The sequence below is a fragment of the Oryza brachyantha genome, chromosome 7, assembly GCF_000231095.2.
Source record: "Oryza brachyantha chromosome 7, ObraRS2, whole genome shotgun sequence".
NCBI lineage: Eukaryota > Viridiplantae > Streptophyta > Magnoliopsida > Poales > Poaceae > Oryza > Oryza brachyantha.
In genome coordinates, this window is record NC_023169.2 from 12,592,113 (window position 1) to 12,604,123 (window position 12,011).

Here is a 12,011-nt window from a genome sequence, read left to right on the forward strand (position 1 = left end):
TTGGTTACATGCAATAAATATAAACATAGAAAATAATGCATTAAATATTGTATAGACAGCGAAATAGACAACATATTATATAACTTGTCTATTTTCTTATCTATATATAACTTATAGATAACAGCCGTCTATCCTGTTGTTTATGCCCTAAGATCCTGGATTTTGGGCGTGTTTCCCTGATCAAGGCCATCGTAGTGGGAAAGCTTGTAAACGGTGTAGTGAATATACACGAATACATGAGGAGAGAGAACACAAATGAGTGCATTTTCTACTACGCTTATCCATGTTGTTGGTTGATATTTTTGATTAGACACCAGATAACAGAAAATTGAGATCGAGAGGCAGGAATAAAATCCACCATGACTTTACGGTGTCTTTCTATAAGAAGAAAAAAAACAGATAAGAGTTAGAGCAGAAGTTAGTTTCGGTGATCGGTATAATCTATACTACCTAACCAAATTCGACATACACCCAATCCTCCCCGGTGCAATCCTCACCGGTGCCGTACAAAGACAGGAATAATGGAGGAGAGGACGCCTAAGTTTTCTGTCCCTAGAAAAAAAACTCTGATCACCTGATCATTAGAAGCACTTGTAGGAGATTGTAAAATGATCGATCTCAGAAGAAAATAAAAGAAAAAAAAATAGACAGAAGAATAAAAAAAGAGTATATCAATTTAATTCAGTGGCTTCTTAATCATGCCAGTAAACCAATTTAATTCCGTATTAGCAGAGGTAAACATGAAGATCAGAAATTAAGTTAGATTAGATAAACCAAACACATGTTGCATGTTATCTTTACATAGCGAGTACAATAATACAATAATATGAAATAGGTGGGCTATAAGAATTAACACACCACCAGGACACATGTTGCATGTTATCTTTACATAGCGAGTACAATAATACAATAATATGAAATAGGTGGGCTATAAGAATTAACACACCACCAGGGTTGTGCTAAGCGTAAATTTAATAGTAGAACCAACTTGCTACATATAAGCTTATATATTATATTATAGTCAACACGCTATAATTAATTTCTATCTCTTATCTCTTTATTTTACCTTTTTATTTAATGTATTTTTAAGTATGCGTATGGCTAGCTATTATATGAGAGCCAACCCTACTTCTTTGTCAACGTGTAGTGTAGAAAAGAAAAAGCGGACTATATTTTAAGGTAGTTGTAACACGGACTCCAAAGATCCGTGTGAGAGAGGTGAGCCATGTATTAAATTATAGCATATATGTATGACTAATTATTGTATAAGTTAAGATTTTTAGTTTTATCTAAATTTATTTATTAATTAGTAATACATTATTCTATAACTTCACTGGGTACCCTATAGGTAATATTGAATGTGGAGTTTCTACTTCCTACATGTTTCAGGTATACCTATGTTTGTCAAATAGATATTGCTAATTAAAACAAGTAGCTACCATGCATGATCATAGTTTATGACCAGGTCTTGGTCTGATGGTGATTAGTCCCGCAAGTTTTGAATGTAAACTTAGTTGGGGAAGCTTGATGAGATCATGGTTACCAAAGTACTAATTGCAAAATTCGCTGACCTGTCACATCCATTTTGTACTACAAAAAGTCAAAAAGCCCAAAGGAAATATTCCAGAATAATTACCACCTTTTTGCAGGGGTAAACTGCAAAAACAAGACGACACATAGTCCATTTCCGCATCTAGTTGCAAGCAAAAGCATAAGCAAAGCAAGCCACTCGAATTAGTGCGAAGGGAAGTGCCGCCACCGACGAACACCGCGAGATGGCATCGCCGGCGGCGGCGGCGGCGGCGGCGGAGGCCTCTCCGCGGTCCACCCTTACCACCGCTTCTCGCCCGAGCCCTCGGCCGGCGACGGCGGGGGCGGCCGCGCCAACCATGGGCCCCGCGCTGCTCCGCGTCGCGCGGAGCGGCGACGAGCGCCGGCTCGTGAAGGCGCTCCTCGCGGACCCGGCCGCCCCGGACGTGGAGGCCGTCGCCACCGCGGGAGGGAACACGCTCCTCCACGTGGCCGCGTCGGGAGGGCACGCGGCGCTCGCGTCGCTGCTCCTCCGCCGCGCGCCGGGCCTCCTCGCCGCGCGCAACGCGGCGCTCGACACCCCGCTCCACCTCGCCGCCCGCGCCGGGGCGCACAAGGTCGTAGCTCTCCTCGTCGCCGCGTCCTCCTCCTCCCCCGCATCCTCCCCCTCCCCCCTGTCTATCCGCGCCCTCACCCGCGCCACCAACAGGCGCGGCGAGACGCCGCTCCACGACGCGGTGCGTGGCGGGCACGAGGCCGCGGCGCGCGCGCTGGCCACCGCGGACCCGGGGCTCGCGGGGCTGTGCGGCGGGGCGGGGGAGTCACCCATGTACATGGCGGCAGCGGACGGATCCCTTGGCATGGTGCGCCTTCTTACAAAGACATACAGGAACGACGACGAGGATGAGGAAGTGCCCGTATTGGGTTCGTGCACGGGCCGGGGCGGGCGCACGGTACTGCACGCAGCTGTGCTCACGAGCAATGGTGAGTTCCTGTCCTTTCCTGCAGAATTATACAGTTAAACTCAAGTTTATTTTTTCTTTTTATATTGATCAGTGACTGAAAGTGACGAACCAGTGAGCAGTTATTTAAATTCAAATCTAGTTAGTTTAGTTGGTTATTGTTAATGCAGGGACTGCAGTAATCGGTTGTAGAATCAGGATTTTTTTGGATATAATTAACTGTTTTCTATTTGAATTGGGCATCAGAGATCGTAGCTTTAAAGCAAGTGGATGCAGTATGATTGAGGTGTCTATTTCCTGCAATATTTTATATCCATATGATTGATCTGCTTTGAATTTTGCGAGTTAGTTTGTGATCTTTGTACTAAATTGTTGATTAGCTCGTTGCTACATCCTGATAGTGACTTTGGGTTTCGGGGACTACTTAACAAAGAGAAATTTGGTGGGACTTAAGTACTTAACATAATGGAGTTGTGGTAGTGGGCTATGTGGAGGTGGCTCTTATTGTCTACTGATTTAGAGGGTTTCACAGACGATTCAGGGCAGCTGTGGAATTTTTGTGCTTACTCATCACCTGGACAGGATAGTCTGCTTTAGTGCTTTACAGTTTACACTGCATGTGAATCAGGAGGCCAAAAGATATAATGTTGTGTGTGAAAAAGGATCTTATATTCTTATTGTAAAAGATTTGCAAGGATGAGGGAATGTGTGCTAACAGTATTGATTGGAAAAATGAATGATAGGGATCAGCAGGAGATAAGAATTTGATGAAAACAATGGAACTTGACCAAGAATTTTTTAGTTTCCAGTAGGTAGATGTTGTTCTAATAAAATTTACTCTGAATAGATTAAATTAGAGATTCAACTCATTTTAATTAGACATTTTGCAAAATACAGTTTAAATTCAATATTCACATTATACATAGGTAATCAAATCTCTGGATCTTGAAATATTTATGTGCCTTATGGTGTACTTGACGGTAGTGCTAAAGCATGCACTACAACGAGCTATAATATATCATGCATACCTTGTAGTAATTTAACTCCTAGGTATACTCGATACACGAATGCACAATGGGAAAAAAAACCTTCACGCCGTACTGGAAGTAACTTTTTTTTTACTACTGCATAGTATGTGTGGTATAGTAGTTCTAATACACTCAGATTATAATATGATTTTATTCTTTAACTGACAAAACAAATAATTACTTCTATCTTGTAGAAGTCCATCCATACTATTTTAACGTATCCAACCAGACTAAAGAGAAACCAAGGAGGATCTTTTCGTGTTAGCATCGAAGTTCTGCTCAGCCATGAATTGACATGACAAAGTGCTTTGTCAATTTTGAACCTTCTGTCTGGCATTGATGTGTTAGAACTTAGAAACATCGCTGATCAATTATTTTCCTTTTGTTTCTTCGACGTACAAAATATTTTTGGTTTATTTGGACTATGATTCGTATATGTTGTTTCATGCGTATGTAACTATGTAGTAGATAGATATGTTTCGTTTTCCTACAAAACAACTGGGGTACATTTTATCTTATCAGTACTTCACTAGTGTACAATAAAGTTTGTGTTACAATAGTATTATAGTTTTTTAAACAAGAATGTCGATATAATATAGATATTACATTTGTCTACTTCACACATTTACTAAGTTCTTTAATAATAGAAATGGCACAGGGATTGTTGCAGTGGAACCCAACACTTGTCAAAGAAGTAGATGATTCTGGAAGTACTCCTCTTCATTATGTTGCATCTGTTGGAAATATTCCTGCGATGAAGTTGTTATTGGGATATGATACTTCTGCAGCATATGTTCCAGATTCAAATGGCTTGTTTCCTGTACATATCGCTGCAAAAATGGGATATGGTCAACTGATCTATGAATTGTCAAGATACTGCCCAGATTGTGATGAAATGCTTGACAGCAAAGGAATGAACTTCCTACATATTGCTGTTGAGCATAAAAAATGGAAAGTTGTTTGGCATTTCTGTGGGACCCAGGAACTCGAAAGAATGTTGAATGTCATGGATTATGAAGGGAACACAGCTCTTCATCTTGCAATCAAGAATGCAGACCAGATGATAGTAAGCCTTCTTATGTCAAATAAAGCCGTGTTGCCAAATATAGTGAACAACAAGGGGCTCACTGCCTTGGATCTTGCCGTGTTGGCAACTGACAAAGGAATTAGTTATACACTGGTAAACTTCTTTAACCTTATCACTCTGTTGTTTCCGCTTTGTGGTTCATATACTTTTACATTGTCTGGCTTCAAAGTCTTTGGCTTATACTTTTAGCTTGCACCTTTTGCTTTTTCTGAATTGTTGATTTCTTATGATAGAATCCACAGGTCATTATACTTCGTTGTTTGGCGTGGACGGGAGCTGTCCTTAGTCCTCGTCGCTTGGATCAATTCATAGATGAGTTTAACATCGGGAAAACTTCTGGAAATGAGCTAAAGAAATTTACCAACATCTCGCAGAATCTAGTTGTTGGTTCTGTGCTGATCTCCACAGTCACATTCGCAGCAGTTTTCACTCTGCCCGGCGGTTACATATCCGATGGTCATCCACATGCTGGCGCCCCAATTTTGTCGCACAGATATACCTTCAAGGCATTTGTGATGGCGAACACTCTTGCGTTCGTCGGCTCCACGTTGTCCACTATCTGGCTCACTTATGCTGGCTCAGAACATGTCCATCCACTGCTCCGAGCACTCTACATGTTCTTCTCCGTGATTTCGATGGAGCAGGCGACAAGAAGCATGGTGCTAGCATTCGCACTGGGAGCATATGTTGTTCTGAGCCCAGTCAGTGAGCGGATCGCACTATTGGTGTGCTTGTCCACCTTCACCACCCTGTTGCTCCGCAACCCGTCCAATTGGCAGCTAGGGTTCTTGTTCATGCCGATCAAGAGGCGGCTGGGGTGGAGAGGAGCTTTTCAGGCCCACTTGCCTCAGGAAACGAGGAGCCGGCTGACGGTAGGTGTTGGGTCCAATTTTGCGAGTTTGATCTTTTGGAGGATGCTTGGTATGCTGTCTACTTACAGCTTTATCTTTCTGTTAGCATTGCTGTGAGCTGCAATGCGCTTCTGTGTGTGTCCGACCTGGTGTAACATTCACAGAAGGTGAAAAGAGTTGCATGGTGGTTCCTGTTACTCGTAATGATATGCCATATCTTATTCAGAAAACGTAATTATCGTTTATTCTATTATGATTAGATTTATTACCAAATATATTTTAATTATGAACGAAAAATTTACATATTTTTGTAATTTTTTCAATTAAAACGAATAATTAAACGTGTCATAAAAAAAGTAAAGTGCTAGTCATTTGTTCGCGATTTGTCGCACGGCCTGCCCATCGCCAACGGACTGCTGCACTGGACACTCTACTGGCTATGCATTACTCATGATTCAAATTTTGTATACATATGTTTCGATATGTTTCGAGAGAAATGAAATACGATTCAAATTTTGTGTACATATGTTTTGAGAGAAATGAAATACGATTCAAATTTTATGTACATATGTTTTGAGAGAAATGAATACGATTCAAATTTTGTGTACATATGTTTTGAGAGAAATGATATACGATTCAAATTTTATGTACATATGTTTTGAGAGAAATGAATACGATTCAAATTTTGTGTACATATGTTTTGAGAGAAATGAAATACAACGGAAACAATACGAATTCACGCTTTGATTTGAACGCGGACTTAAAATGGGATACCAGTAGCAGAACTCTGCATATGCTCATGGATAACTGTATCTCGTTTCACTCAAGCTCAGGTCACCGTCCGGCTTCCACCACTGATCTAGAGCATGCGCGTCAGCGTCACCATGCATGCGTGTGTTCTTCCACAGCCTCGTACTCCTGCGAGAACGTCGGCTTGAGTAACGAAAACATTGGTGAGAATCCAATGCCCCGAAAACCCAAGGTTTCCTCCGCAAGGTTCGTCCATGCAGATGGGTTGGGTTGAAGTGGATTTTATATATTGGATTCCCTGTTCGGTTTGATTTGGTTGGATTGGAATGGATTCCAGCAATTATTGGGTTGGATTGGATTGTTTTTACTGGGAAGTGGATTGGGTTGGGTTGGAAATGGTGAAGAACTTTCGGGTTCAAATGGATTTAGTCCATGGATTTAAACCATGGATCACACCCATTCCCCAAGTCTCAACGATGCACCGTGGTTCAACGCGATAGGTTGTGGCCTTCATCTGCTCCACCCTTCCTCCATGGTGTCCGGCATCAATCCTTGGCAAGTCGCAAGTGGATTGAATCCCCCGCGCCTCGGCAACTCACCGCCATGGCCACCGGCGCTTGCGTCGGCGGGGGCGTCAAGGTCGTGGCCGCCTGCGACATACGGTGCTGCTCCAAAGACGTCATGTTTGTGCTCAAGGAGGTGGACATGGTCATCGTCGCCGACCTCGGCGCGCTGCAACAGCTTCCGCGGATTGTCGGGTATGGGAACGCCGCTGACCTTGCGCTCACCGGCCGCAGGATCAATGCCATGGAGGCCAAGGAGATGGGGCTGGTGAGTAGGGTGTTCGATTCCAAGCAAGTGTTGTGTTGGATTCGAATTGGGCAGAAATGAATTGGCAAGTGGATTGAACCCATAAGAAAGAAATGGATTGGTTTGGTTTGGTCTGAGGTGGGAAATGGGTTAGGCTGTGTTGGATTCTAACATATGGCTAGTGGCCTGGAGTGGTTCAGGCTACAAGAACTCATTGATTTGGTTTGGACTGGTTACGGGTTGGATTTCAAACCATTAGCAGGCCTACAGAGCCTCACCGATGGAAGGATGCGTGGCTGCTCCTTCTCCTTACCAAGAACGAAGTAGAACATGCCATAGTACGACATTGCCGTTGCAATATTTTTTTTTTGGTAAGACCCGTTGCCGACTTGGCAACGGTACGTAAGTGTGCTCTTGCGTTTGTTGTCGCTGCTCGAAATATATAGTCGATATATATATGTATCCCTTGCAGATGATGTCTCTCTCGTGCACGTATATCTCCGGACACCACGGTGCTAGCTGCTCGAGTACGACTGTTCCATGCGCTCCTTGTAGGGCTTCATGACTATGCCTAGTCCTGCCTTGAGCAAGTCGTTCATGGTTTTTATCCCCCACTTTGTCTTAGTTCGCCGGCTCTAGCTGTCGGGAGCAGCCTGTCGACGACAAATCCGAGCACCAGAGACACAGAAATGTGCGGCGGATTAAAGAGGAAGGTGGGGATATTGTAACCACAGACACAGAAATTAATTAATGCAGTTACCAGTGGCATGACCAAGACCTGCCGTGCTCGTGCTCATGTTGATGGTGGTGACGAGCTCCCGAACCTCCTTGTTCGCTGCGCCTGGACCCCGGTAGGGTGTTGACGAGCTGAGGACCATCAAGTCGATCGTTGTACAGATCCACGAGCACCGTGGGGTGCAATATATATCATAGTGCCACGGAAGGCTACCTACCACATACCGCGCGCGGGTGGTGGGCGGGCTCGCTGTGCGGCGAAACATGCTCATATATAGCCCCTATTATGAATTTATCAACGCCGTTATGATCGTCCTTGATGTCCTTCCTTCACTCGGCGGAAGCCAAAGCTCGCTCTCCCACCATGGTGGTGCGAGCTGGTTGTTGGTGTGCACCCTGCGCTGGTTAATGTCGTCCCCTCTAGCATGTAAACACCTTTGACAAGACATGCAGCGACACAACGACGGTGGTCCTCTTTTTTCATGCGGGTAAAGTTCATGCGATTCAATAATATATACAGATCAGTCTACCTATTCACACTGTTGCTCATGGACAGGGATGGCAATTGTGGCCATGGATATGGGTACCCGACCCAACGGGCATGTGTATGAGCGTTATTTTTTGCCCGTGAGCATGCTCGCCCCGCAACCCGGGAATATAGTGGGTAACAGCCGTGTTGTAAATTTTACCCGCGAGTAACTCGTACCTAACCCGAAAATTAGATAGAGGATGTTTAGTAGGCTTTTTCTTTTCTAGCCCACTTGGCCCATTTAAAACTTCATAATATATATATATATCAAGATGAAAACCCTAACTCCTCCATCTACACTCTATAGCCCGCTATTCCACTGCTCCTCCTATCTCCTCTAGTCTCAACTCTCAACTCTCCAACTCTAAGAGACCAAACTCTTTAGATCTGGGCGGCGGGCGACGTGCCAACGGCGGTCTCCTCGGAGTTCGGCCGGCGGCGTGCAGGCGGCAAGCGAGCGGCCGATGTGCTGGCGGCGGGCGGGCGGCATGCAAGCGGCGTGCCGGCGACGGGCAGGCGGCCGAGCGAGGGCGTTCCCGAGGAGCAGGTGGCCGACGGTGTTTGCGGGGGGAGCACGTGGACGGCGGCCGACGACATTCACGGGGGAACACGTGGACGGCGGCCGACGCAGCGTCCGCAGGGGAGAACGCGACCGGCGGTGTCTATGGGGGAATCCCAGTGGCCGGCGGAGGAGGAGCAGGCTGGCGGGTGACGACGACACAGGAGCGGGCAGCTGGCGGGTAACTGATGCCGTCGGGTATGGGTTTGGATATGGGTTCTTGCCTGCGAGTCATTTCGGGTACAAAAATACGGGTATCGGGTCAGATATGTTTCCACATTACCTGCACTCGACCCGATCTATTGCCATCCCTACTCATTGACACAATGGATGCGGTTGGTCCATGCATAATCCATGCATGCATGATAGGATCGAGTTTCACTTATTTTATTTAATTGACTTAGATCTAATAATGAATTGTACCCGTGGATCGTCCCATGCATATCGTACAGCCACATGCATACCATCCAAGTATTGAATATGAGTTTCCCAAAAAGTATCAGGATACCTATGTACATACAAACATTCATCTTATTTAGAAAAAAATATACTCATAATTTATTATGTTATAATTGTATTTATTACTAAATATATTTTAATTATAAATTACATTACATATTTAAAAAAATATTACAAAAATAGTCAAACATGTGGTAAAATATCAACGATGTCGTCTACTGAGATAGGAGAGAATACACCTTAATGAATCTGAGTATATTCCGGCCGGCAACCGATTGATGGCTTTCGTACCAGTCAATGTCGACCAGCCGAGAAGCAGAACCGGCGGCGTTTTTCACCATCATATGCACCGGGCCGGAGACGCTGAAGCAGTCGGCGAGGTCTACTTCGCTTGATGATGCCATCATATGCCACAGGAAGCAGACGGGCGAAGCGATATGGAGTATATATATAGACTGAGATCGATTTGTTGACTGACAACTCGATCTTCTTACCTAGAGGGAGCTTAATATGTTTTTTTTTATGAGAACACGGTAGTCCGTCGGAGGTGCGGGAGCTTAATATGTTTTTTTATGAGAATACAGTAGTCCGTCGGAGGTGCGTTAGAATCCTAAAAAACGAGAAATCGAACCCAAGATCTCAGGTGCTACTAAGGTCTTACGTAATCACTAGGCTGCATGCCGTTCGTAGAGGGAGCTTAATATTACACCGTGCTCAAGTGACGATCGTGCTCTGAGATTGTGCTTGTATTTATACTGGATGATAGGTAGTTGAGGCTGATAATTGCACTTCCTGCAAGCTGGATTGACTTTCTGAAAAATAATCTCACATTACGGATTAAATTAAGGTAGTTGACGCTGTAACTGCCGCTTCCTGCAAGCTGCATGGACTTTCTGAAAAACAATCTCCCAGCAGGGATTTAAGGTAGTTGAGGCTGTTAACTGCTGCTTCCTGCAAGCTGCATCGACTTTCTGAAAAACAGTCTCCCAGTAGGGATTAAAGGTAGTTGAGGCTGTTAACTGCTGCTTCCTGCACCAAGCATTGACTTTCTCCAAAATAATCTCCTATTAGTAACTAAACTCTGCGGAACGGAAAAAAAAACTCCTGTTGAATACCCAAATTTGCAGCTAGGAAAATATTGAAAATATTTTGGTTGCTGCCTCTCCTCTCTCTCCCAAACAAAAGAAAAAATAGGAATGACCAGACTGCTCCACTCTCGGCAGCTCCGCCATGGATCTTCTTCGATCTGGCCGCACCGCAGGAAGGTGACCTCGAGGGCGCAAAGCTCGATTGGGCTTACCCCGAGCTCAGGTTCGGGATCTGCGGCATTGATTTATGCATTATTTATTTGTGATCAGAAGCGGAGGAGCCGATTCTAATGGCTGGAAGTTCCTCGGTTTGGGCGGTTTAGACAGCAAGAAGCTCAGGTTGCGCTTAATTTTATTATCATTATCTTGAACTGCTTTTATTTTGTTTACTTCTTGGCAAGCCAATTCTATTCATACTTTTTTTTTTTGAAAACTAAGCCAGGTTTACTGGTGCTATATTAAGAAGGATGAGGAAATGTACAGATGGGCCAACTAGCCAGAAAGAAAAAAGAGGGAGGGACAGAAGCACACACGGCACGTTGTCCTCCCCAAACAATTCAGATTACTGGACTATTCTCGCTAAACTAGTCGGTCCACAGATCACCCACAGTTTTAGCTCATCCTTGACTTTGGTAACCAGTCTTGCAATGTCCATGTATTCCTTGCGGAAAACTCTCCTATTCCGTTCGCACCAGATTTCCCACGCAACCAAAATATGCAGCGACTTAAGGGCCTTTGTTATTTCTTTCTCTGGAGACCTTGTGTGCTCTTGCCACCATTGGAGCAACGGCATGTCTGTATGAGATGGCAGGTTTGGACAATTGCATACCGCCGAGTGTAGGATTTTCCGCCAGACATCATGTACGAAGGGACAATCTTCGAACAGGTGTTGCACAGTCTCCAAGTTCCTGTAGCAAAACTGACAAAAATATTCATTAGGCCACCCTCTTCGCTGCAATCTATCAGCCGTCCATAATTTATTCTACACGAGTAGCCACATGAAGTGTTTGCACTTCCCTGGCGCCCATGCTTTCCAAAAGATGACGGTGTCCAGGGATCCTATTCTGCTATTGAATTGAGCCAGGTATGCTGATCTAGCCGTATAGTTTCCGCTACTCGTCCACCTCCAGACTATTTCATCCGGTACTCCACTCGTGAGTGCTATAGTTTGTGGGGAAAGAACCTGGTTAATCATGAAAAACTCATGTACTGCTTCCACTGTGGTGAGGCCAGCTCTGATGTCCTGAACCCCTTGGTCACCTGTGAGGGCGTCGCGCACCGTCACCCCCTTCTTCCGGGAATGACCAAAAAGGATGGGCGCGATTTGCCTCAGCGGGTGGCTTCCAGTCCAATTTGATTCCCAAAATTTCGCCGTCATACAGTTGCCAATTGTAACCCGTGTCGCTGCAGCGAAAAGCCTCCTATCCAATTCATCGCACGGGGGTGTAGATCCTCTCCATGGTTTATTGGGGCACTTCCACTCAAACCAGAGCCACCGCAGGCGTAGCGCTCGCGCGAACTTTTGAAGGTCTATAACTCCTAGCCCGCCAAAACTCTTGGGAGAGCAAACCTTGGGCCAGTTTACTTTGCATTTTCCACCACTGATTTGTTGATCGCCTGCCC

The 12,011-nt window shown here is 44.9% G+C and overlaps 2 protein-coding genes across 3 annotated transcripts; both read left to right on the top strand.

The window, feature by feature from the left end:
• The first annotated feature begins 1,724 nt into the window (after window positions 1-1,724).
• Window positions 1,725-5,687, top strand: LOC102718099 (protein ACCELERATED CELL DEATH 6-like). Of its 2 annotated transcripts, none has more exons than XM_006658565.3 (3): window positions 1,725-2,514; window positions 4,168-4,700; window positions 4,841-5,687. In XM_006658565.3, the coding sequence occupies exons 1-3, from the start codon at window positions 1,776-1,778 to the stop codon at window positions 5,573-5,575; spliced, it is 2,007 nt and encodes a 668-aa protein (XP_006658628.2). In that variant the 5' UTR covers window positions 1,725-1,775; the 3' UTR covers window positions 5,576-5,687. The 2 variants fall into 2 exon arrangements, with proteins under 2 accessions (XP_006658628.2, XP_040381958.1); XM_040526024.1 differs by having other exon boundaries at window positions 4,850-5,687.
• A 1,124-nt stretch (window positions 5,688-6,811) lies between these two features.
• LOC121054999 (delta(3,5)-Delta(2,4)-dienoyl-CoA isomerase, peroxisomal-like) lies at window positions 6,812-8,994 on the top strand. The gene is made up of 2 exons (XM_040526315.1): window positions 6,812-7,039; window positions 8,668-8,994. The coding sequence occupies exons 1-2, from the start codon at window positions 6,812-6,814 to the stop codon at window positions 8,992-8,994; spliced, it is 555 nt and encodes a 184-aa protein (XP_040382249.1).
• Window positions 8,995-12,011: the final 3,017 nt, after the last annotated feature.